Below are 23,322 nucleotides of genomic sequence, written 5' to 3'. Positions count from 1 at the left end.
TATGAAATTCTGTTGTGCAAATCAAACATTAAAAAGATTATTTTTTACTCATTTACAAACGAAATTATTATCATCGTCATGTGCAAATAATTTTTAAATAAGTTTACTTTCAGTAAACTAGAGACTTCAGCAATATACATTTCAAGATCTATTTCGATGTTTATTAAACAGAAAATTACTTTCTACATAAAAAGTCGAACTTGATAAAATATTCGATTACATAACTTTTTTACATCTTATAATTTTTGTACATTTCGAACTCATTTATTGATAATTTTACTAATGGAAACGATCTTTTCTTTTAAAATTTTTAAACTTCTTTCTACATACGTCTAGAAACTAGTCTAAGATCTTTCGCAAGTGCGTTATATATATTTAAAAGATTTTTAATTTAAGATGCATTTAGATATCAAACCTTTATAAATCATGTAAATTTTGATGTATAGGAATAGATCAATTTTTTATTATTTTGATTATAGAATATTTATTGTATAATCTTTCATGATTTTTTTGTCGTAATTATACTATCGTATTTTATCCTGTTACGATACAAACGTTCCTATATGTTTACTTTTTGTAAAGGATTAGAATACAAAAGTTACATTTCAAATTCACGCACAAAATAAAACATTTGGGAAAGAATTTATTCTAATTTTTGTAGTTCTAAATAATTGTTCATAAAAAATGTCTATGTTATGTAACATAATATTTGTTTCATTTCATTATTTGTTAACTAAAACTATAAATACATATACAACTCAAGTATACATTCGTATTGTTGAATCTGCACCTGCAGAAAATACCCATGGTTGAATAGGGTGAAACATCACGTCCAAAATACCAAAGTCATTATAAGATTCATGATTGCATAATCTTTTAAGTGGTACAATTAATGCGTTTTGCAATAAATCACTGAAATACATTATGAAATAAATAGTACATAATGAACAATGGTCAAATAATTATAAATGCAAGTTATCTTACTTGTACACCATTCCATGGGAAACAATAAGACCTCTGTCATCAGCACCAGATGCAAAAAGTGGATATCGCTTATGAAATGCAACACTGCGAACGCCTGTACCATGTAAACGTAATGTCTGATAAGGTTTTGTACTTAAATCAAGATCAAACCAAAGCATTTTGCGGTCGTATGTGCCTACTAAAATATTGTCACCTCCTGGAAATATAAGTACGATTATTAAACGAAATAATAATGATTTAAGTACTTACATTATTCATATAATGTTCGGTCTTACCTGGATGTATTGTCATTGATGATATCCATTGTGAATTTGATAGCAATTTTTTAATCATTTCCTGTTTTATTAAATCGTATATTCGAACATTTCGTTGAGTCTACAATTATTTTATTACAATTATATATTTAGAATTTTACGTTTAATTTATATTATTTTCTACTTACTGCTACAAATAAATAGGGCCTAATTGGATGAAACAAGACACACTGTATTAAACCTTTTGACCTGGTGAAAGGTAATTGGGATCTTCTTTTTGATAATTGATTTATTAAGACAGATCTGTTTTGACCATCTGGCATAACAGTGGCAAAATAATCACCTTTACCATGCCAAGTTACTTGTTTTACTGTTTTGAAATGATTTAAAATTACCCTAATTCCATTAGTCCAATATTCATCTTCTGCTTGTTCCCACTGAACAGCAGCTTTCACTCTTTCACTTACTGTAACAAAGATACAAGTATACTTTTTCTATGAAGTATTTTTATGAAGTATTATATAGAAATTATATTTTACAATACCTATAACATCACTTTGAGGTACTATTTCTAATAATTGATTTGTTTTATTAGTAATTAAATGATCTCCAACACCAGGATTTATTAATAGAACCTTTTTATCTGCAGCTACCGCTATAAGCGATAAAGATTGATTTGGACACCATGCCACAGATCTAATTATCCCCCCACATGGTACTGTTTTTACACACCTGCCTGTTGCTATTTCCCATACTATAAAACAATGAACATTGTTATATATAATGTATAATATTTCATAGAAGATATACTTACTTTTTAAGTTCATATCATCACCACCAGAAGCTATATATTGTCCCATTGGTTCTGCTGTAATACTTCTTACCATATCTGTGTGACCTTTAAATACCATAGACATTGTTGTAGGGAAAGGTTGTAAATCCTTTGGACTTGGCAATTGAGGCACTAAGGCTTCTGGTTCTATTGTTAATCTCATTTTCAATGCTCTAGGGCACAAGTACAAATCTAAGCATCTTTGAAATCTTTCTTTAACGTATTTAGGATAGGCAGGTACTTCGCGGAGAGCATTATATTTTTGTGGAATGAAGTGTAATTTTCGTTTCCATGGTGTTGTCTGTAATTTATTCCATTCTTTTAGTTCCTTTTTATCGAATAAGTATTCTGGGGGAGGATTATAGCTTTCTGCATGTCCAGGTAAATGCCTTTTTGGTGGTGGGATATGTTTATGAATTCTACGCATTTCTTCAGCTTGATCATCTGATTGCCACAACATGTAAAATTGTGGTTCATTTTTCTTCTCCCTTTCTTTCTTTAATTCCGCTGTTGATTTTATCCAACCCATCTTAAGTGCATGAACTAATTTTGATACTTTTTTAGCTTCTGATTTAGATGGTAAGAATGAACGTTTATGTTCAGGAAATTTACGTAATGGTGTCTTCATCACCTCTGAAGTGAACCACTCTACCCATGGCTGTAAGATAATAATATAAAAATGTAATTCCTGAATCACTAATAAATTAGAAAAATACTTACAGCATATTCATCAAAAGTTATGTCCGGAATTTTTCGTTTTTGTATCCTTGTAATTAAATCTATATCTGCTTCACTTAATACAACATCTTGCCCAGTCTGAGGATCCTTAATTGTTCTCCAAAAATCAGGATCTTCCATTCTTTTCAAAAAATTGTCTAACTGGTCACCTTTCTGAGGTTTTATAATTTTTTTACCATCCCAATCATAACCAATATGATCATATTCATCATACCACTTCATTGGTATGTTTCCAACTGTGTTACGAATATCTTCTTCATCAGAACTATCATATTCATATTCATCTACTTGTTGATCTGTTACTAACTTATCATGATTTGCATTTTCATTATGTATACTAGATTCTGTATTCTTCTTAGTACTCCTTTCTTTACATTTTTCTAAATCTAATTTTAAATTTTCTTTATTTTGTACCTTACCTTTTTGTATATCTTTACCAATATTTGATTCGTCTGATTTATTTTTATTTATAAGAGTTTTGCTTTGTTTCTTAGTCTGTAGTGTATTAGAAATATTCCTATTATTAATATTAAACATAGAAGATCCACCTTTTTTTATTTTTGCAAATTCATTATCTTTAGATGTTGAGGGAGTTTCAGAATTTTCACTTTTTTTTTCCAAATTTTCATCTTCGCTTTCATCAAGAGAAATATTTTCTTCTTCACTTTCAGAATAATCTTCATCAAGACCAAGATCATCTGAATCTGTCTGAAAGCTTAATTCATCTTCTTCATCATCAGATTTAAAGACAATTGGATCTTGTTCAGTGTCTGATACAGGAATATCTTCATTTTCATTTATTTCTTCATCTGAACTTCCATCATCGTTATTTACTTCAGCAGACAATAAATCTTCGGTACCTGAATCCTAAATAATATTTTTCGTATCATGAAATATAAATAATAAATGACATTTTCGAAGTACATATATTTAACAATAATTTAATTTGGTTTAATTTGGTTATGTTTTCTTATAGGTTAGAACATATCGATGGAAAAAATTTACCGATTGTTCTTCAAATATAGGTTCCGGTGAATCCGTTTTTCCTTCTCTAACATTATTTGCAGTTTTTACGTTATTTAGCTTCCTCTTTGAAGTTTTTCGTTGATTCTTCATCTTCTTTTCCGCATGTATACAAGTAATAATGAGGTTATGTATGTTTCACGTGTTGTCGAGTACTTTAAATTTAGTTATATGAGAGTGTGAACTATAAAATAATATGTATGAGTTCTTCGGACAAAGGGAGAGGATTTTGGCGCTCTTCCCGCCAATAGTTTCGAAAATTCAGAAGCCGTAGCAATGAGCTAAAGAAGATGCCTTGCAGAACAAGAGTAATAAGAAAGATTGAATAGCGCAATACGTTAGAAAAGGTCGACTACATGTGCATAGAGAAGTGAGGCATTAAGCTAAATTTGTGCTAAGAATACTGTCCCAGGAAAGTATTTACGAATTAAAGGTTGTGTGGGGTTAATTCCATCCCTTGGTATCCTATACATAATCGTCCCCTCAAAACGTCATATATTAGGAATAAGCTGGAATAAGTACTTACAATTGTACGTGTATACCAAAGGATTCCTAAAGAGAAATAAATATCTATTTAATATATGAATTTGTCATTGACTTTTATAAAACGATATTACTACTTCCTCCCCATTTTATTAATTTGATAAGAATAAATTAATAAGACAGTTTTAATAGACAATAATCACATTTATTAATTGCTTACAAAAAAGTTGAATATCTTTTATTAAACACATTAAAATCCAAAGTGCAATTAATAAAATTTTCAGTTTGTGAATGTAACACTTAGTCAATCGAATAGGGAAATCTCTCCTCTGTGAAAAACATCGCTGCGTGAGCGAACGGGGAGATGTCCCTTTTTGACTTTAGCAACGCGTTTTCCTTTTTTTTTTTGTTGTTATTATCAGTTATTGTTTACCTGGAATTGTTCCTCATTACTTGCACCACTTTTTCCGCTTTTATAAATATATAATAAAATACACCAATTTAGTGGTGTTAAAATTAGTTAAAAAGTTACACTATCAGTTATGACTAAATAATGTTATAATCGAACGATATCACACTATAAAAAAATATTAATATGCATTATGAATTTTTAATTTCAAGTTCAAGTCGTGTTATTTATCTTTTGTCATCTTTAATGTTTTTAATTTTACCTATATTTTTTGCATAAACTACAAAAGATAATTGTTATATACTTTTAATTTGATGTTTTGTATAAACAATATGTGAAATTGTTAAATAAAATCATTACCGCAAAATATAATTAATCGCTTAAATAATTTTGGACTTCTTTGTTTTTTAAGTAGTGAATATTAGTCCTCGATACTTGGAAAAATATGCAGTGGACAGCATATAGGTTGGCTTGTCAGAAAGCGGTGGAAATGTATAGCTCACTGTAATGCGCGTGGTTGGCTAAGTGTTAAATAAATGATTTATAGACATACAAAAAAGACATACATTTATAAGATTCTTTACTATTGTGTAAATAGAATATTTAAAATATATGAATTACTTGTTGTCAAAATGATTTACTCTGATAAATTCATGTTACATAAATAAAGCACTTCATCTATTTATGCTTTTTAATATACATTATTTTTTCGACATTATTATATCAATAATTAAGAAAATGTGAATTTCCAATATAACAAAATTTTACAATTTGTTATATCACTGTATTATATCTAGTTTGTTGTGCAGTATTAGGCGGTGTAGTTGTTGGATGAATATGAACCGGTAAATCCCATGTCATCGTTTCAACATCCAAGATCAATGGTCCTTGCCAGTTAACAGTACTTTTATTGGGCATTTCTACTAATTTAGAAGTTGTAACAAATTCAAAGTGTAGTCTCCATTTTAGTGTCATTAAATCAGTAGTAAAATCTGGTGTTACATGTAATGGTATGGGTAATACCAAATGGGAATATTTTAAACCCATACACATTTCGTGGTGTTTGTTGTAACTGACTAAAGTTGGTGTTGAGGCCTTTCCTCGTCTGTACTCCTCTGAAATATGTTCCTCTGATTGCAACGCAACAGATACTTGTGCACAAGAAACGGTAGCATTCGAGAAATCAAACGTTCCAACTATGTCTTCTCCAAGTTTATATGAATTTTTAAAAAGACAAAATCTCACAACACGCCCACGTCCGTTTGTAATATTATAAAAATTTGGACTGCGTCTAGCTGTTAAATTCTAAATGTAAAAATAAAATATTAATTAATACTGCATTTATACAACAAATATAAATTTTTATGTAAAAAGAAACTAATAAACCTGAAGAGTTTGTAGCGCGACATCTAATGGAGTATCTCTGTGTTGTGTTTCCATAAATGGATTATTTGGACTCAAGTCAACACTATCATTACAAGCAGTTACTTCAGGCAATTCTACAAATTCATGAATAAAAGCAGTAGCTTCAGTCATAATTTTTCTACAGTGATTTAGTAGAAGTAGTGCTAAATTATTAAAATTATAAAATTAGATAATATACTACCACTTAAAGAAAGTACTCTGAATGGAACTCTAAGTAGCTTTATAGCTGTGTTTACTCGTTGTGTTCCAATTGTGATTTTATATGAATACTTTACTGCATGTCCTCTATAAGATGGAGGTGCATCACTTGGAATTGTCTCCCGATAAATATCTGCAAAATTTAAACATTAAACAAAAATTTATTTATATAATTTTCATCATATTTTTGGTCTATAATATGTCCAAGTTCCAATTAGATACTCACATGTTTTACTTTCACCAGGAGATAATCTTAAATCACAAAATAAAATTTTTGGCTTTGTATTTAGAACAACATGACCATTATCCTGTTGCCATGGTGCAAAGGTTGTATCTGCAAAACACTTATTATAAAAAACAAACTGAATGAATTAGAAAGTTACATTCAAAATAATTAAAATCAAAGAAAGAAATTCTATATTTCTTCATGCAATAATTAGAAATAATTATTTTAAAATACCATAGACTTACTTGCATTAATAGCTGCTAACTGTGCTGTCATGTTCAACTTCTCCGAGAAAACAATTTTATTATTTGTGGAACATTGGCAATGAACTTGTGCACTAGCCCATGCGAGACTCTCAAAAATATCACTAGAATTATAATTTATGTGTAAAAATTTAGCTCTTTAATATAAATAAATAAATTACATATTACCTATGACTTTGAGATATTTGATGAATTGGATTTAATGGATTACTAAATGTGACCAAACATTCTATAACTTCGCCAGAAAAATATACAGGTCCTCTAATTAGTTTTGCTGTTATCTCAATCATGATTTTTATTATAAAAATTATGAATACACACTTAAGTAAATCTCACAATATATTACTTGTTGTTTTCTGGAATATATTAATTCATATTAAAAATTTGTTTCATAATATTTTATACTACATATTAAAATTGTATAATAAATCAATTTTTTTATTCAATTATATCAAACGAAATTCAAAATAAATTTCATACATATATTTTCAATTTATAAAATGAATATTTTAAACATTATTTCACCACTTTACTTATCCATATTCTATTTTGACGTTCAAGATTCCAAACATTAATCTAAGTCTAAAACTATATGAACATAAAAGAACCAATACATACTATTACACACGTTAAACACGGTCTACACGGCCTAATACAGAAAACTTAAATGTCAGTTTACAATCAAAATACGTGTTCTTACATCTCCTTGATATGTTTTATTTTCCTTGCTGTTCATATGCTTTATCTTCACTTGATAATCCAACATGTAGTTATTGATATTATTGGTTATCAGAAGCGCTTGTTACAGTGATACAACTTATTAACAAAATGTTATTTATTTTTTTAATATTCCAACCGATTTTTTGCTTTAAATGACATAACCTACTTAATAACAATTACATATAATTGCAATGACAAAAATAACGGCATGTAAAATTTTTAATCAAATTGATAACAAATATTATACACTTTACGTAGAATGGTTTAATTTACATTTTAAGGTAATGCTGTTAAATTCAACAATGTCGCCTTTAAGTGGTGAGGTTAGTTCACAAATCAAAGAAATTCAAAATTTGAATTTAATTAATGTAAATCTTAAAAAATATATAAGTTTTGTTATTTCTTAATTGAAAATGATTAACAAGCAAATTACATTGTAGATGAGCACCAAAAATATAAATGATTTTTCTAATGAATTATCTAAATCATCTGATGAGTATATCGAAGAGACGAAGAAAATACTATGTGGGAAAGATACAAAAATTCAGTTTTTCCTCCAAGACAAAATTTTAGAGTGGAAAAGTAAGTTATGGACTCTTGGAAGAATTGAATTGTGTGTTATTTCAGATTTCCAAGTAAGGGAAAGTTTTCAACAATTGCTGAAATTTTGTCAAAGCATTCAAGATAAGATGACAGTATTAGAAGAAGAAAATAAAAATTTAATAAATGTAAATAAAGAAATAAATTCAAAAATGGAAAAATTAATAGAAATCAAAATTACTATGGAACAGGATCTTTATAAGAAGTTTATAGTAGTTTTAAATTCGAAGAAAAAGAAAATTAAAGAATTACAAGATGCTATAAAAAAGAAAGAAAATGTTAAAGAATCAGTTTTTGATGCATGTACAGATGAAGAATCTGAGAAAGAAGATGAAACTGTGAAAGATATTTCCACAATTATCAAAGTTAGCAAAAGACCTAATTATAATAACCCAAAAAGTATCCAGGAAAGTAAAAAAACAAATCATATTATTACTGATAAAATAATTCCTAAGGCATCCACCAGTAAAGATTGTGCAAGAAATGAGGTACATACTCCAGATGAGTATGTAAAAGAAATGAATAAGAATGAAGAAGAAAGTTGTAGTCCTAAGAAGTCAAGCCTGAATTTTGTTGAAGAAGAATCTGAGGAAGAATTATTTTCTCAATAATGCAAGTTGATCTATTTATAACTTTTATTTACAATTGTACATATTTTAAAACACAGATTGTGCAATAAATAATTGGAATTAGTATTTCTTAATTTAATGAAACTTAATTCATTAAATTATTTTAATTGTTTAACTGTTTTAATTGTTAAATTAAAATGTTTTTAACTTAATAATGTATAAAGTATATATGGACTATTAACGTAAATATTACATAACATATAATATTGCTGTAAGTACATACAATGATTTTTTAAAAGTAAAATTGATTTTGATGTATATGAATCTTGTAATTAATTACATAATTGTAATGTACATATTGAATAAATATCTTTTACTACCTTTTAAAAGAGGGAGTATTAGAAAAGGAAAAACTACTTCATTAAATTTTATAAAATATTGTATTATCCTCTAAACGTAAAAGCAAGTTCAATAATCCGGAATATGTAAAACTTGTTTTTTTTTATTCAATTCCGTAAAATTACCAAAAATTATTTATTCGAAAAAGATTAATTTACCAGCGATGCGCGGTGGTACGATTACTTTCACTTCATAAAAATCTTCCCTAAATATTCTTCAAAAATCCTCTTAAATATAGAAATCCAAAATATTTAAATGTTTAATTAAATATTAATTATCGTCGTTTACTCAATGCAAGTGAGAAACCGGGCTACTTAATTCAGCGGCTCTTACGAGCTAATATATGATAACCCCTCAGAGTTAATTTCACTCATCATAAGTCATGCATGGATTTCAGTGAATAGTAGAAAAATTTCATTTCAAGTATAAATTGGACCTCTTTTTCTCCGTTTTCGACTTTCTTGAACTCACAGAAGCAGCAGAATATAGCATATGGCTCATGTTGCAAACTAGAGCCGAGGTGCCGCGTCCTCACTAACCAGATGATCCTGAGAGCTTGCACTCTAGGACTAATACAATAATTTATGCAAAGGTCTTCTGTAGAGATGCATTAAATAAGCGTATTTCATTCCCTCTCCTATAAAGACCGTACTAAAAACTTCATACCGGGCACATAAAGTATTCAATACGGTAATTATGGTTTACTAATTACTTTTAATTAAATATCCATTTCTTGTTGTAGAGATTGAAATCGTACGTCATTTCTGCTTGAAAGATCCTAAGAAGATCTATGGCAATTTCATTGCGAGTGTATTAATGTCGCGCTTCGTAAAAAAATTGTCGATCATTTTGTTCCGGTTGTACTCGAGAGTGAATAGATGAAGATAACGTTGACAACGAGGGATTAACGAACGGTGCGTGATAATCGTAACGACAATAAGCTAACGATTCCCATCGAGGTGTATGTTGCATATCCAAAGAAGTATTTGTAGTAATTGGTGTACTATTAGCATAGTAGTTCCTCTCAGATACGCTCGGAGGGTAACTGTATTGTGGTTCTAAAAGACTTTGGAGATGTCGTATGTACGTAATCGCATGCCTAAGTGATTCGATCTTTGAAAGCTTTTTGCCGGGTGGTTTACAAATCGGAAGCTTCGATCGTAGAAGTTCGAAAGCACGATTCATGTCACGCATTCTTGTCCGTTCACGGTCGCAAGCTGATTTTTTGTAATCTGAGAATAAAACTAAAATTAATTTAATAGTAGTAATATCTAAATTTTTGGTTGTTTATTATTTTCTCCACCTTTCTCAGTTTGCGATGGTTCTCTTTGGATCGATTTTATGTTGGTTTCATGAAGAATTTCTAGATGAGGATGAGTGTTTATCACTTCCGGCTCGGGAACTCTTATCACAAATACTCGATCGTTATTTTGTTGACGATCTTCGAAGTTTTCATCCTGCCATGATCTTCTCACAAAGTGTCGTCGAGATATATTTGTATTTTCTATACATAAATATTTTATTGTTATTCTTTAATTATTTTTTGATAATTATTATTTTTAAATATGGATATAAATTATACCTGACCCATGTCTTATTAATTGATTCTGCAAATATTGGTCGACGTTGGGAATTTTAGACGGTGAGCTTTCTTCTTGACTTAAAATTTCTTGCTGTTGCTTAGAATTTTTATCTAGATCCAACAATATAGGCGAATGAGCGCATTCTTCATTAGTGCTATCATTTTCTGACTAAAAACAAAAAGAATTTGTTTTCAAGTATTCCATTTTATAAGATGAAGATCATAGGGCATGTTTCAACTTTCATAGTTTTTCAACTTAAGATGGCAGAGTTAAGTGACTCACTCAGTATAATTATAATTATAAGTATAATTTCATAAGTTACCTTTCTTTTTTAAAAATGCTTTTTGAAGTAGCAAATTCTTATCTACTATATATATCGATTGGTTTAATCATCTAAAAACGTTTATTCGTTTAATTCTTGCTCTCGAGTTTAAACGCGCTTTTCTCGAAAGAGTATTTCAATCGTTAATATCTTAAAAACAAATTTTCTAGTTAGTTTGAAAATTCGCTCAATTATTCTTTACGCATATACTTTCCGCTTGATTTAAAATCAAGTAAATATATTACAACTTTCAATTCATTTATGAGTCGCAAAGTGAAGAGATAAAACACGCCACAAAAAAGTTTAAATACATTAACTAATAACCAGTACTAATCGCCAAAAAAATGTCAAAATTTTAAATATGAATGAATATGTACAGAAACTTTCAAGATGCTATATAGTATAGTTTTTCCAAACGAAAATTCTCAAAATTTCGTATAATGATACGTCTCCTCGTAGGAATACTTCTGACTTCGGACTCATGTCAGCAAGGGGTTGAAGGATTTTACCTCGTTTCTCGACAATTCGTTGCCGTATTCCTCCGAGTCCATGCCGAAAAATCAAACTGTTATCAATAGAGATACCGGCTGATCGCTCCTGGGACAATTTGGACAAGAAAGTTCCAAAGGTACTGTCGATCTACCTTCTTCGAGAAACTTTCCTAAGGCATATATCACACGCGACTGTCCAACTCGTTTGTCGTTGGATAAGATGTGGATCGGTCACAGACAGTCGTTATTAATGTTAATTTTATCCATTTATTAAGTATTCAGGTGTTCCAACAGAGATTCTCAATTTATGGAGAATCGTCATTAGATCTTCAGTTCAAGGGTACAAGCTGCTTAAGTAAAGCTGTGCTAAACTTCAAGGATTCAGGCTTAAATTCTTGCGGAGAAAAGATATTTTTAAAAGTTTTTCTTGTATTATTGTAGATTCTTTACTTAATACTTAATGAATTTAGGTTGGAAGCATTTTTCTGTTAAACTATCCAGAACGAGCTCAAATATAGCGATGGCTGACGCGTATTGCTCATTGTATAAAACTGCATAAAACTATCGACTTTAAAAAGACTTCGTTGTAAAAAACGGCTGTAACATTTTATTGCCGAGAATCATTTTTAAAGCCATACTTGAGCTTATATTCAATTTTTTATTTAATTTCGACAAATAATACGAGAGTTTCTTCTTATCAAGACAAATGAGAGCCACTGGGATGATCGGAATAAAAGTGGGAATGTAAACATCGAAACATAATAGACGCCCGCTCGATGGAAATACTAATGACACAGACGATGCAAGTATAACGGATTGCGAAGAATAACGATCATTTTCGAGAATGCGTTGGAAACTGTATCATTATAGAAAAATTAAGCATTTATGTGTCTGGGGGGAAGATCAGCCGGATATCGAATATATTAAATTATTCTCACAGGAGTTCTTAATCGCATCATTTGACAACTAGCTCATCTTTACCATTCATTTTCGTTCATAAAATATATATAGTAACATGATATTACCTCTTTGAAATATAAAAATTGAAATAAAAGTCCGCTGTATACTTTAAATTTAAAACGTTGTAGAATTTTGAAATAGTAACTTGGACATTTTTTGCTGAACATTTTTATCTAAAGAAGAAAAGTTGTTTTAAATGTAAATGTCTTTTCTAGGAAAATAAGTCGTTAAAAAAATTCGCAATTCATAATTGTGTAATAAATAAATACAGAGATTAATACAACTTGTGAGACTTTTAAGAAGCTTGAGGATTGTTAAAATTAGACCCGTAAGCAATTTTATTTAACTTAGCATTGTATTTCTTGAATTATCAAATGATCTTTCTTTTTATTATTTTATTATTATTATTATTATTGTTATTACTATTGATAAAGGAAAAAGAAACATTTTTTGATTGCACAACACAGTGAATATCCGATAAATGACGTTTTCGTAATTAAATATAAAATGATTAATGCTATCGTTTGCTTTACGGTATTAATCAAAGCCTTAATCTTGTTGCAGGAAGTTGATACTCTTATATCTTTTTATGTTGTATACATGTGATTGTATACACATATATTGTATACATTGTATACAGTGTGATACATGTATATGGTAGATAGATCTTATCAAATAACGCAAATTGTCTCATAACGAACTTGAAATGTTGTCGAACATTACTATGTGTTTGACAGAAATAATATGAAAATATTACGTCTGTAGAAATATGAGAAAATCAAAGAATGTGTATATACATGTAATATTACGAACTTGCGACAGGCATACGAGAATTGCCATAATCCACGAACAATATACCATAATCGTGGATTTTTTGGAGATAACGTTATAATAATTATGAGAATGACAAATTGCGTAATATCTATCAATTGTCCATTGTTGTCAGGATGAATATGTTTAAATAAGGATCTAATGATTGTAAAAATTATATTATTTTACAAAATATTTTTCTTTTCTGAAATCTATCATTATTTTGAATTATTAAATTAAATATTGAATTAAATTGATAAATTTTTCGTAAATAGAAATATAATTTAAAAAATATTATCGTTTCTTTTTATTAACTTTTAGTTTAGAAAAAATATAACAAAACTTCTAATAGTCCTATATTTCTGTTAACAACTATTTCTATGAAGTTGATTAATTAGCGGAAAGTAATATTCCATACAAGTTGCAGTAATATATCTACCAATATCTACCAATATGTTTAAATACTTTTAAATAATTGATCTCATACTTAATATATCAAAATATTCAGGTGAATTCATGCAACTACGTTTAAATGTTCAAATCGCCATGTTGTGACGTATCAGATCATTATGTAGCCAGCTAATGAGCATGCTCGAGAATGTTTTGTATTTACGTTTTCGAGACAGTACGGCATGGAGTCGAAAGATAAAATTGCAAACATACGAGCAAAATTCAAGGATGTTCGAAAATTATTGGATGATCTTGAAAAACACAAAACGAAATACGAACCGTATAAAATAAAATATCAGGCAATCGAAGTATTAAACTCGATGGAAGTAGATCTGACTAACATTTTGATGGATATGCCAGAGGAAGAAAAAGAGGAGGAGATAATAATGCTTGCTGTGGTACACTTAAATCTTGGTTTATTACATGCCGATACGGAAGAATTAAAAACAGGCGAAGAACAATTCATGAAATGTATAAAATTATTGGAAAAAAAAGAGCTAGAACCAGAAGCTGTTTTACCAGTATTAAGCGCTTTGAATCAGCTGGGTATTATATGGTCCCAATGGAATCAACCTACAAAAGCAAAAGACTTTTTAAATCAAGCAAAGAAAATCTATAATGACTTTATAGATACTAATAACTCATGTAGAGACCCCATTAATATGGCCCAGAATTTTGGCATTGAACAAGTTGAATGTGAACTAAGTCCTAAAGATGTGTTAGAGAAAGTTCATACTTTAACGTTATATTATTTAGCTCAGGTATATCGTTCCTTGAAAGACCATCGCCAGTCTGCAATATATTGTCACATGACCCTGTGCAGACAATTAGGTCAAAATGACATTATGCAAGATTTAGATTATATCGATTGGGCACTGAACGCAGCCACATTGTCGCAATACCTTATGGAAAATACTAGTTTTACTCAAGCAAGACATCATTTAGCAGCTGCAACTTACATATTACAAAAATATGAAAATATATTGGAAGAGAAAACTAAAAATAATGGAGAAAGCGAAGCACTTGCAGCTGAGTGGGAAAATTTTAATCACAGAAGTGCAGACGTTGCCAGATGTTGGGCCAAATATGGAATTTTGCTTCTGATGTTATCAAAAGAAAGACTTTTACATAAAACAGAATCAGAACAGAATAATGATCAGTTGAATAGGGATTCTTCAAAGATAATTGATGACCTAAGGTTCAATGTCCTAGAAAAAGAGATAGAGTCAATTGCTAATCAGATTACGGATAAATATTTATTAGATTTTGAAGATGCTAAATTAGTCTTTCTAAATGTTCAAAAATGGTTAGAGCAAGCTAAAACATATTATACTTTAGAAAATCATGCATCTGATCATACATCAATTATACAAGATATTTCTGTAACTTATAAATATTTGGCATTCTTTGAAGAGCATGAAGATAGACAAGCAAAAATGCACAAAAGGAGAATAGACATATTAGAAAATGTTATCAAAGAGTTAAACCCTCAGTATTACGAATCTGCTTGCAGACAAATTTGGATTGAATTAGGAGAAATATACTCTGATATTCTTGATATAAAACTCGACCGCTTACGATCGTCCGATGAAAAACCTGCACCGCAAATGCTAACAAAAATTAATCACTTAGCAAAAAGTTCCATAAAGAATTTTCAAGCGTTTCTCAATTCCTTACATATTCGTAACTCTAGTTCTGATATACAAGAATTTCCTGATGAAATAATGCAACCAGCCTTATTTTCTTACTTCCACCTTGGCAGATTGTACAATAAAATTATATCTCCTGACAAAAACATTCAATTGCAAAATACGCAACAAAGTATTAATGCATATAGATTTATAATTGATTATTGTGAAAAATATCCTAAAGCAGCTGAGGTGATGAAAGTAGAATTAAATCTATGCAAAGAATTGGTAAATTTATCGGTACTTAAATCAAATCATTATCAATCAAAGTAAATATGTTACAAGAAGAAATAATTGTTAAATAAAGCTATATTTAATTGATGCACACGTAATTTAATAAGCTGTTCAATTTAACATTATTTGTGTAAATTGTGAATTGCTTACAGAGCATTTTAATTCAATTCTACATCTCTTTCACCTCTATTGTTGTGACAAATTTTAATACTCAGTTTTCGTAATTGTAACAATTCCTTCATAATATCATGATAGAATGATAATATAAATACGAATGATATAAAAATGTAGTGTACATTTATTTCATTTTTCTTTCAGATTAAAATTTATATTGCATATTTTAAACAATGAAAAATTATAAATGAATAAATTTTGTTGCTAGTAAAGTTTCCTAGTTAATTTTAATTTATTCTCTTAACATGTAGATAAAAGGTATGCAAAAACAATCAATGTAATTATGATAAGACAATTTTGTATTTATTTCATATAATAAAAAATCATTTTTTCTCTACTTTTTTACTGGCACCAGTAGCCTTTACTTTCTTAACCTTCTTTTTCAATCTGTAAAACGCAACGGTTCTTATTTTGTTTCTGATCTGTCTTGCTTTTCTTAGCTTAAAGCGGTCAAAATCACTAAGTTCCAAACGCTGAAATTGAATAAAAATGTATCTTAGTTACTATGCAAAATGTAGCTACATATGAGAACATATTCTTTATAAAATATTAAACCTACTTTCTTCTTAGCTTCGACCTTTCTTGCCCACATAGTCTCTTTCCAAAGGTCATTAATATTTGCAGCTTCCCATGCCTTACGTACAACACGGGTGGATCCAGTATATGGGAAACGTATACGGAATTTAGTTAGGTGGAGCTCATTTAACCTCATCTCAGAACGTGGGACATTTGAAGCAGGGCCATCAACCAAAACCTAGAAACATAACTAAACTTTAATATACAATATTTATTATATCTATAAAAGGAAACAATGAAATATTTTGGCATCAGTTAAAGCATAATGACATCAATTAAATATCAGTCGGCAATTCCTATCAAGATATTGGATCATCATTGTATTACTATTTAAAAAACAAAAACCCAATTTTGTACAATATTAAATATTTCAATTTAACATTTAATAAAAGATATAACATATTTATAAAATTATCTTACCCGATTTTGATCGATGATGTCTACAATAGCAACAAGTTTACCCTTGTACGGGCCATCGCTCACATAAGCGACGCGACCAGATTCTACAAACCTTTGGAACGGCTATTGAACAAAGAAACAATCCTATTATTTTAATAATAATGAACAATTATCATATTACAGCTGAATTTTATATCAGTTATTGTCTGTATAGGTATAAACAATAATTTGCAACACACAAATACAACTACCATGTGGCCGAAAACTGTGATAGATGTAAGGTTATATCAAATAATTTTTTAGATTTCTTATACATTGTCAAAAATAAATAAATGTAAATTAAACTATATAATGTACGTAGAAGATTTTCTTATTAAAACAACACCCTTTATATATAAATACTATAAAATATACGTGCAATGAACGCCAAATTTAAAACCACACTCCACTTACCATGGTTTACCGGAAACGAAAGACCAATATAATCCATAACCGGATAAAGCATTGATGATATCAACTGTTGAAAGTAAGTTGTCTCTATTAAAATTGTCTTACAATAAAATTCCCTAGATGTAGCATAAGTAAACCCCAAATACATATTGGATATAGTTCCTAAATTTACAGCATTAAATCGCATTTTTGACTTTCATATATACTATGTAGTCGATATGTGATCGAGTCGGTACTGTACTGCTTCAATTCCTAGGACACGAGATCTTATAATTTCGTTTGTGATGACATAATTCTTGTGCGAAATAAATATTTCTCATCACAAAATGTTTTATAGTTATATTTAAAAAGATACAAATATGGCTTTAACACAAGTTGATTCTACAGATTATAACACTAAATTTGATTGCATAGTAGAAAAACTACTTGTATTGACAAAAAGGAAGAAAAATAGTGAAACAAAGTTGATCAACAATTACCTTTATGATCTTAATAATCTTGATTATCGATATTTGACAAGTTTAAATAATGATGTAAGTTTAAACAAACAATTTAATTCATTGTAATTAATTTTTTTAATATATAATATTTATTAAAATATGTATCAAGTAATTTAGCTTATATTAGTTGATTGTTAGTTTAAATCAAAACATAAAAACATAATATAAAAATTGCTGCCTTACTTTTCAATAACATTTTAGACAGTACAATTGCTGATTGAACAATTATGTGTTATCATTACGCCTGCAGAAACTGTTTTGATACAAAATTTTTGTAAACTATTAGTCAATATAGCTCAAAACAATATTGAGCTTCAAGAACAAACATTTATATATTGCAACGAATGGATTATAGAAGTTTTTAAATCTGCCTTACCAATTACGCATAATAATATGCTTTTAACCTTAAAAAGTTTATTAACAAATAAACAATTTGGTAATATTAATCATGTAGGTACAAATTTTTTAAAATTATTTTATATCTATAAATGAAATATTACAAATGCATAATATTTATAACAATACATATTATTTCAGTATTTGAAATTATTAATTGAAGATGATCAGTTACTAAAAAAGTATTTAAATCTATCTCATGTACAATGGTCTGAAATTCACTATAGTGCAATTAGTTGTTTAGAAGGAATTTTAATGAGCTATAATAGCACTTTCATAGCAAAAGAATTGATATATATCATTAAAGATATCACACTAGATATTGTTTCTTCTTCTTTATATTTAAATGACAATAAATATTATCATACAAAAGTGAGTAATAAATATGGAATAAAAATTAAACTGTGTAGTTTTCATTATCATTATTGGTAAATTAAATTTTTAGATATTATGTTCGTGCTTACATATTCTGCAAATAATAACAGTTAATGAAATGTTGCCACATTCCATTGATTTCATGGGAGAAATTTTGGGAGTAGTGCAAGCATTTTTATTTTATGGTCTCAAGGACTATCCTCCCATAAAACCACAGCTACTTCGTCCTGCAGTAATGAATCTTCCAGAACGAATTCATATAATTCCTAAATGTAAGAATTTGAAGAATCATAAAGCAAAAGTAAGAAAACTACCAATTAAAAAGGTTGGTACTGAAGTAAAAAATAACACTGTACCAGAATGCAAAGGAGTTAGCTTATATTCAAGTGATTCTGATACCTCAGATACTGAAAGTAATAATTCTGTCTTTATGGATTCTAAAGTAAGATTAGAATCTGTACGGTTACTGCAGGTACTCGTTGAAAATTCACCAAGTCGTGAAATATTTGGATTTTGGCCACAAATTGTTGCCACTGGATCACGAAACAATGCTAGAGTATTGACTAGAAGTATTTTAAAGGAATGTGTATCTAAAGTGAAGCAACATATGCTAAGTACACTAACAGAATTATTGATAGATGCTAAACCTTTTCTAATGCATGCAGAAGATGTCCATCATACATCTTTTATTACCTTTTTTGGCACAGTATGCCTAATGATAAAAGAATTGCATTTCACATTATGTTTGATTTTAAATGGTGAAACAAATGTAGCTGTTTTAACCCATGGTTTAAAATGTGCTGCTGCTTTAGTTCAAGGCACACCATATACACGTTTGAAAACAGGACTTGCTACAAAATTAATGAGAAATTGTAGACCATACATATTTCACAAAGGTATTTCTATTGTTAATATACCTTCTTATTCAAAAATAAAATTTTATATTTATTATGTCTTACATAGATCCAACAGTTCGTGTTGCTGCACTGTCAGTTTTTGAAGCTATTGCTTCCTGTGATCCAGTAACCCCAGAAATATTTGAAATACTCGTAAAGCAATCTGCTGTAAACATAGCATCAGATCAACCTGTGAATATTTCAGTTAGTGACAATACAGAAGAAGATGAAGAAGGAGAAGAAGAGATAGATATTGAAGATCTAAAAAATAATTTGATAAATGAATACAATAATGAATTATTCAAAGAAACAAATATTTGTTTTTTAATTCATGTTTGTTTGGAAAATATATCAAATAAGGTATACTTACATTTTAAGCTAAAATTTTACATGAATGATATAAAGCATAGAATTTTTTTGAAAATAAATAATCATGTATCCAATTATTTAGACAATGAGTACACCTGTTCGTCTTCAATCACTAAAATTAATTGGTAGAATGGCATTTAGTACTGGAAGTCTTGTGTTTCCACATACAGAGTTAATTACAATGACTTTAGTAGGAATCATACAAGATTCTGAAACACAAATAATCTTACACTCTTGTCGGGCTCTAGAAATTATGGCTGGTTGTCTCATGAATATTGATTCAGAGGATAAAAATGTTTCAGTATTTTGGAATATTATATTTGATCCTATAACGTCCCTTCTTCAACATCCACAAACAATAATAAGAGAAGCTGCATGTGATTGTCTAGGCAGTATTAATTCTATTATATTTGCCCAACTTCAAGTGAGTATTTATATAAAAATTGTATTACTAAAATTTATTATACATACACATTTCATATAAACTTTTTTTTAGAGACAGAAAGCAGTTCTAATCATTACAATATTATTTGGCGCAGTGCATGATAAAGAAAGTGCTGTAAGAGCTGCTGGATTGCGAGCATTGGGAATGTTAGTCACATTACCTGCATTGAAAGAAGAAACTGGATTTTTAATGGATTTAGCTGATATAGTTTGTTTATCTGCTGATGATAAAAATCTTGGCGTTCGTATTAAGGGCGCCTGGGCATTAGCTAATTTATGCAATTGCCTCTCTAAAGAAACGTTAGTTATAAACATATTAAATAGTTAATTAATATCTTTTATATTTGCTTACAACTTAATTTTTTCTGTCAAAATAAAAAATCTGTCCTTGTAGAAATCACGAAAAAGTAGAACCTATTCCTTTGGAAATGTTATTACCACAAATTTATCAAGTCAGTATTAAAGCATCTAAGGACAATGATAAAGTAAAATGCAATGCTGTTCGGGCTCTTGGAAGTATTCTGTACTTATGTCCTAACAAACATATACTGAAAGACACATCATCAGGATTAGAGGCTCTTATAAATTGTGCTACTGTAGGAAACGATATGAAGGTATATATAAACGATATAAATTAAAAGATTGTTATTGCATCAATAACTCTTTTATTGCATTATTAATTGTTATGTTAATTAAAGGTTCGTTGGAATGCATGTCGAGCTCTGGGATTAGTTTTAAGTAACAACCCAGATAATATATTACAGCCATCTTGGCGGGTATGTAATGAACAGAATGTAAATTCTTTAATTTTTTTATCATAATAAATACAATTTTATTGATTTAGTAGGATCAGGTGTTTCCTGTATTGTGTAACTTAATTTGTGATAGTCCGAATTTTAAAGTGCGTACTAATGCAGCGTGGGCATTATATTCCTGTAACTCATACGGAAAGTATATTATAACTTTATGGAAGAGTCTTATCTTAGCTTTTGAAAATTCTCAGCATGTACCGAGTTACATCGAATATCCTCACCGTGACGCTCTTATTCAACAGGTAATTAAATATAAAATTATAGGTAATTACTAAATAATAAATAATATTAAATACTAAATAAATTCTAGCATAGTTCATTAAACATTAGTCTATCAATATCTTCAATATATGTTTTTAGTTATGCCTTACTCTTAGCCATGTGGCTACTTGTACAGAAGTGTCAGATTTGCAAAATCTTTGGACAGAAATAAGCGAACATGTAGATGATGTTTCGAATTATGTGAAACAGTTCCAGGTATGATTTTAATATATCAATCAATAAAAAATTAAATTGTACAGAATCAATATCTGAATATTATTATATCATTTTTACAATCTTTCCATATTTTAGGAGATCATTGTGCCTGAAAAAATGGGAGATTTAATAAAGGCAAAATCTCAATTAGAAAAATATATGAGAAGTGCTTCCTTATTAGAAGAACGAAAGATTGCTCAAGTCTTAGCAAGTATTTTTGAAAGAACTAAGAGATATGACAACCTAGATAGTGTTGTCTTAACTTAACAATTAACAAAATAATAAATTAATTGTATATTAATAATACATATTCATGTGCATCCAATATTTGAAATTCTAACAATAATTGTGCCGAAAACATACATACGTGTTTATTTACACAATATATAAACATGTACGTAAGTATATAAGCATGTATGTATATAAACGTGTAAAGATGTACATACAGAATATTAAAGCGCAGATTAAATTTATTTAACAAATATGTTCTTCGAATTTTTTTAAAAATAAAATTTATATATATAATAATATATTTTTATTACATGGCGTCTTAATTTCAATCTTATTTATCTTTGCTAAGAAACTGAATTGTTCATATTTACACATATTTCCTGCACCATTAACTTCATTCTTATTTATGTATTTACAGGAGTATTCGATTGTTTAGACTGATTCTCATCTAAATTTATAGAACTTGTATCTTTAACTTCATTACTAGATATATTTTGGGCCTCATTATCATTTTTATCTCCTGTCTCTTCTTCATCTAAACTTTCTTCATCTGAATCAGCATTTGCACTTTTGTTATGCTGTTCTACATTTCCAGTCTTCATCTTTTTATTTTGTTTCCATTTCTGTTTTTTCTTTAATCTTTTTGCTCTTTTCTTTGCTGTTATTTCCTCAGCTATTCTTTTATTTTCTTCAATCTTTCTGTGGTATTCTTCATCTAAAAGCTCCTAGTGAAAACATTACAAACATATAACAAAATTATAAAAGTTAATAATGTAAAGAAAGTAAATTATGAAAATAGCTTCAGTTACATAAATTTACATTTTATAATTATTTCTATTTTACCTTGTGACCTTTTTCTTGAATAAATTTTTGCCTTGCATATTCTTTACGCCTTAAATGTCTGTATACGTGAAATTCTCCACTACCAGCACCAGCGCTGCTACCCATTACATTACGAACAAATTCTGGTACTGTAGGTGTACTTTTAGCTTTAGGCCGTTCTGGTAATATGATAGGCTTTTCCTATTGCAATAAATAAACATTTTATGATGATAATCTAGATATCCTATATACATCTAATCTTTTTTTCCTAATCTTTCTAGGTATCCTACATATGAAAAAATAAAATATTTCTGACACCCATGTTTTTAATATTCGTTAGGATTAGAATTAAAGAAAAAAGACAACTAAGATTGATTTTTTAATATTTCGATATATTTACCGGATTTTTCATTAATTTTTGAAGTTTTAAGCGTTGCAAATCAATTGCTGTCTTTGCAACAACAGGTTTTTCTTCTTCTTTTTCTTTATTTTCTGACATTATAATATATTACCAAAAAAAAAAAGAATTTTAATTCAATCAATTTTAAACTAATTCACAATTCTTGTCAAATGGTAACAGAGAGAGGTTATGTACATGATAATAAAAGTGAAATATGCAGAAAACAAAATCGATTTAATTACATCGATTCCAGATGTACACAAATTTAAAAGTATAATCGTATAATTAGTCTTATAAGAAAAACTTTAAATCATAAATATATGTATTAAAAAATATTTAA

The 23,322-nt window shown here is 28.8% G+C and overlaps 8 protein-coding genes across 14 annotated transcripts; 3 read left to right on the top strand and 5 right to left on the bottom strand.

Moving 5' to 3' along the window:
* Positions 1-135: 135 nt before the first annotated feature.
* LOC117238171 (ribosome biogenesis protein BOP1 homolog) lies at positions 136-4,055 on the bottom strand. The gene is made up of 8 exons (XM_033502840.1): positions 3,814-4,055; positions 2,791-3,675; positions 2,053-2,728; positions 1,783-1,992; positions 1,427-1,704; positions 1,260-1,359; positions 985-1,180; positions 136-912 (listed from the first exon to the last, which is right to left on the bottom strand). The coding sequence occupies exons 1-8, from the start codon at positions 3,922-3,924 to the stop codon at positions 759-761; spliced, it is 2,610 nt and encodes an 869-aa protein (XP_033358731.1). The 5' UTR covers positions 3,925-4,055; the 3' UTR covers positions 136-758.
* A 1,400-nt stretch (positions 4,056-5,455) lies between these two features.
* Positions 5,456-7,526, bottom strand: LOC117238173 (RAB6A-GEF complex partner protein 2). Of its 5 annotated transcripts, none has more exons than XM_033502844.1 (7): positions 7,454-7,526; positions 7,004-7,191; positions 6,818-6,939; positions 6,573-6,680; positions 6,330-6,479; positions 6,110-6,222; positions 5,456-6,028 (listed from the first exon to the last, which is right to left on the bottom strand). In XM_033502844.1, the coding sequence occupies exons 2-7, from the start codon at positions 7,123-7,125 to the stop codon at positions 5,498-5,500; spliced, it is 1,146 nt and encodes a 381-aa protein (XP_033358735.1). In that variant the 5' UTR covers positions 7,126-7,191; positions 7,454-7,526; the 3' UTR covers positions 5,456-5,497. The 5 variants fall into 5 exon arrangements, with proteins under 5 accessions (XP_033358735.1, XP_033358737.1, XP_033358736.1 ...); XM_033502846.1 differs by lacking the exon at positions 7,454-7,526 and adding an exon at positions 7,369-7,441; XM_033502845.1 differs by lacking the exon at positions 7,454-7,526 and adding an exon at positions 7,361-7,431.
* Positions 7,527-7,701: 175 nt separating this feature from the next.
* Positions 7,702-8,858, top strand: LOC117238174 (DNA repair protein XRCC4-like). Its single transcript, XM_033502849.1, has 2 exons — positions 7,702-7,878; positions 7,996-8,858. Exons 1-2 carry the CDS (start codon positions 7,747-7,749, stop codon positions 8,764-8,766), a joined length of 903 nt encoding a protein of 300 aa, XP_033358740.1. The 5' UTR covers positions 7,702-7,746; the 3' UTR covers positions 8,767-8,858.
* Positions 8,859-9,145: 287 nt separating this feature from the next.
* Positions 9,146-11,750, bottom strand: LOC117238204 (achaete-scute complex protein T8). Of its 2 annotated transcripts, none has more exons than XM_033502901.1 (4): positions 11,538-11,750; positions 10,706-10,874; positions 10,427-10,627; positions 9,146-10,367 (listed from the first exon to the last, which is right to left on the bottom strand). In XM_033502901.1, exons 1-4 carry the CDS (start codon positions 11,577-11,579, stop codon positions 9,937-9,939), a joined length of 843 nt encoding a protein of 280 aa, XP_033358792.1. In that variant the 5' UTR covers positions 11,580-11,750; the 3' UTR covers positions 9,146-9,936. The 2 variants fall into 2 exon arrangements, with proteins under 2 accessions (XP_033358792.1, XP_033358793.1); XM_033502902.1 differs by having other exon boundaries at positions 9,146-10,355.
* Positions 11,751-13,884: 2,134 nt separating this feature from the next.
* Positions 13,885-15,759, top strand: LOC117238258 (KIF-binding protein). Its single transcript, XM_033503027.1, has one exon. The coding sequence runs from the start codon at positions 13,922-13,924 to the stop codon at positions 15,698-15,700; it is 1,779 nt and encodes a 592-aa protein (XP_033358918.1). The 5' UTR covers positions 13,885-13,921; the 3' UTR covers positions 15,701-15,759.
* Positions 15,760-16,113: 354 nt separating this feature from the next.
* LOC117238257 (60S ribosomal protein L14) lies at positions 16,114-17,404 on the bottom strand. Its single transcript, XM_033503026.1, has 4 exons — positions 17,264-17,404; positions 16,832-16,933; positions 16,395-16,589; positions 16,114-16,308 (listed from the first exon to the last, which is right to left on the bottom strand). The coding sequence occupies exons 1-4, from the start codon at positions 17,264-17,266 to the stop codon at positions 16,159-16,161; spliced, it is 450 nt and encodes a 149-aa protein (XP_033358917.1). The 5' UTR covers positions 17,267-17,404; the 3' UTR covers positions 16,114-16,158.
* Positions 17,405-17,486: 82 nt separating this feature from the next.
* Positions 17,487-21,854, top strand: LOC117238250 (HEAT repeat-containing protein 6). 2 transcript variants are annotated; one of them, XM_033503012.1, is made up of 12 exons: positions 17,487-17,793; positions 17,962-18,210; positions 18,298-18,528; positions 18,602-19,427; positions 19,495-19,787; positions 19,879-20,220; positions 20,293-20,540; positions 20,635-20,854; positions 20,939-21,016; positions 21,088-21,294; positions 21,413-21,529; positions 21,626-21,854. In XM_033503012.1, exons 1-12 carry the CDS (start codon positions 17,620-17,622, stop codon positions 21,794-21,796), a joined length of 3,156 nt encoding a protein of 1,051 aa, XP_033358903.1. In that variant the 5' UTR covers positions 17,487-17,619; the 3' UTR covers positions 21,797-21,854. The 2 variants fall into 2 exon arrangements, with proteins under 2 accessions (XP_033358903.1, XP_033358904.1); XM_033503013.1 differs by lacking the exons at positions 21,413-21,529; positions 21,626-21,854 and having other exon boundaries at positions 21,085-21,176.
* Positions 21,855-21,875: 21 nt separating this feature from the next.
* LOC117238256 (PRKR-interacting protein 1 homolog) lies at positions 21,876-23,208 on the bottom strand. The gene is made up of 3 exons (XM_033503025.1): positions 22,983-23,208; positions 22,604-22,783; positions 21,876-22,485 (listed from the first exon to the last, which is right to left on the bottom strand). The coding sequence occupies exons 1-3, from the start codon at positions 23,079-23,081 to the stop codon at positions 22,165-22,167; spliced, it is 600 nt and encodes a 199-aa protein (XP_033358916.1). The 5' UTR covers positions 23,082-23,208; the 3' UTR covers positions 21,876-22,164.
* Between the last annotated feature and the right edge of the window lie 114 nt (positions 23,209-23,322).

Source organism: Bombus vosnesenskii, unplaced genomic scaffold (genome assembly GCF_011952255.1).
Source record: "Bombus vosnesenskii isolate JDL3184/JDL3185 unplaced genomic scaffold, Bvos_JDL3184-5_v1.1 scf7180000013444, whole genome shotgun sequence".
In the NCBI taxonomy this organism is placed as follows: Eukaryota; Metazoa; Arthropoda; class Insecta; order Hymenoptera; family Apidae; genus Bombus; species Bombus vosnesenskii.
The sequence above is the reverse complement of the archived record's forward strand: the minus strand, read 5'-3'. Positions and strand labels throughout refer to the sequence as shown.

Bases quoted from the DNA above. Each gene is read 5' to 3' on its own strand.
- LOC117238258 (XM_033503027.1), top strand. From the start codon at position 13,922: ATGGAGTCGAAAGATAAAATTGCAAACATACGAGCAAAATTCAAGGAT.
- LOC117238256 (XM_033503025.1), bottom strand. From the start codon at position 23,081: ATGTCAGAAAATAAAGAAAAAGAAGAAGAAAAACCTGTTGTTGCAAAG. The intron at 22,784-22,982 runs GTAAATATATCG...TTATTGCAATAG, and splicing joins AAAAATTAATGAAAAATCCG to GAAAAGCCTATCATATTACC. The intron at 22,486-22,603 runs GTAAAATAGAAA...TGTTTTCACTAG, and splicing joins TTCAAGAAAAAGGTCACAAG to GAGCTTTTAGATGAAGAATA.
- LOC117238250 (XM_033503012.1), top strand. From the start codon at position 17,620: ATGGCTTTAACACAAGTTGATTCTACAGATTATAACACTAAATTTGAT. The intron at 18,529-18,601 runs GTGAGTAATAAA...TTAAATTTTTAG, and splicing joins ATAAATATTATCATACAAAA to ATATTATGTTCGTGCTTACA. The intron at 21,530-21,625 runs GTATGATTTTAA...TCCATATTTTAG, and splicing joins ATTATGTGAAACAGTTCCAG to GAGATCATTGTGCCTGAAAA.
- LOC117238257 (XM_033503026.1), bottom strand. The intron at 16,590-16,831 runs GTAAGATAATTT...TTATGTTTCTAG, and splicing joins ACATCATCGATCAAAATCGG to GTTTTGGTTGATGGCCCTGC. The intron at 16,309-16,394 runs GTAGGTTTAATA...ATTCAATTTCAG, and splicing joins AGGTCGAAGCTAAGAAGAAA to CGTTTGGAACTTAGTGATTT.
- LOC117238174 (XM_033502849.1), top strand. From the start codon at position 7,747: ATGACAAAAATAACGGCATGTAAAATTTTTAATCAAATTGATAACAAA. The intron at 7,879-7,995 runs GTTAGTTCACAA...ATTACATTGTAG, and splicing joins TGTCGCCTTTAAGTGGTGAG to ATGAGCACCAAAAATATAAA.
- LOC117238173 (XM_033502844.1), bottom strand. From the start codon at position 7,125: ATGATTGAGATAACAGCAAAACTAATTAGAGGACCTGTATATTTTTCT. The intron at 6,940-7,003 runs GTAATATGTAAT...TTATAATTCTAG, and splicing joins CAAATATCTCAAAGTCATAG to TGATATTTTTGAGAGTCTCG. The intron at 6,480-6,572 runs GTGAGTATCTAA...TAAATTTTGCAG, and splicing joins TCCTGGTGAAAGTAAAACAT to ATATTTATCGGGAGACAATT.
- LOC117238204 (XM_033502901.1), bottom strand. From the start codon at position 11,579: ATGGACTCGGAGGAATACGGCAACGAATTGTCGAGAAACGAG. The intron at 10,875-11,537 runs GTAAAATCCTTC...TTTTGTTTTTAG, and splicing joins ACGAATTGTCGAGAAACGAG to TCAGAAAATGATAGCACTAA. The intron at 10,628-10,705 runs GTATAATTTATA...ATTTATGTATAG, and splicing joins ATTAATAAGACATGGGTCAG to AAAATACAAATATATCTCGA.
- LOC117238171 (XM_033502840.1), bottom strand. From the start codon at position 3,924: ATGAAGAATCAACGAAAAACTTCAAAGAGGAAGCTAAATAACGTAAAA. The intron at 1,705-1,782 runs GTATTGTAAAAT...TCTTTGTTACAG, and splicing joins ACCTCAAAGTGATGTTATAG to TAAGTGAAAGAGTGAAAGCT. The intron at 1,360-1,426 runs GTAAGTAGAAAA...AAATAATTGTAG, and splicing joins GGCCCTATTTATTTGTAGCA to ACTCAACGAAATGTTCGAAT.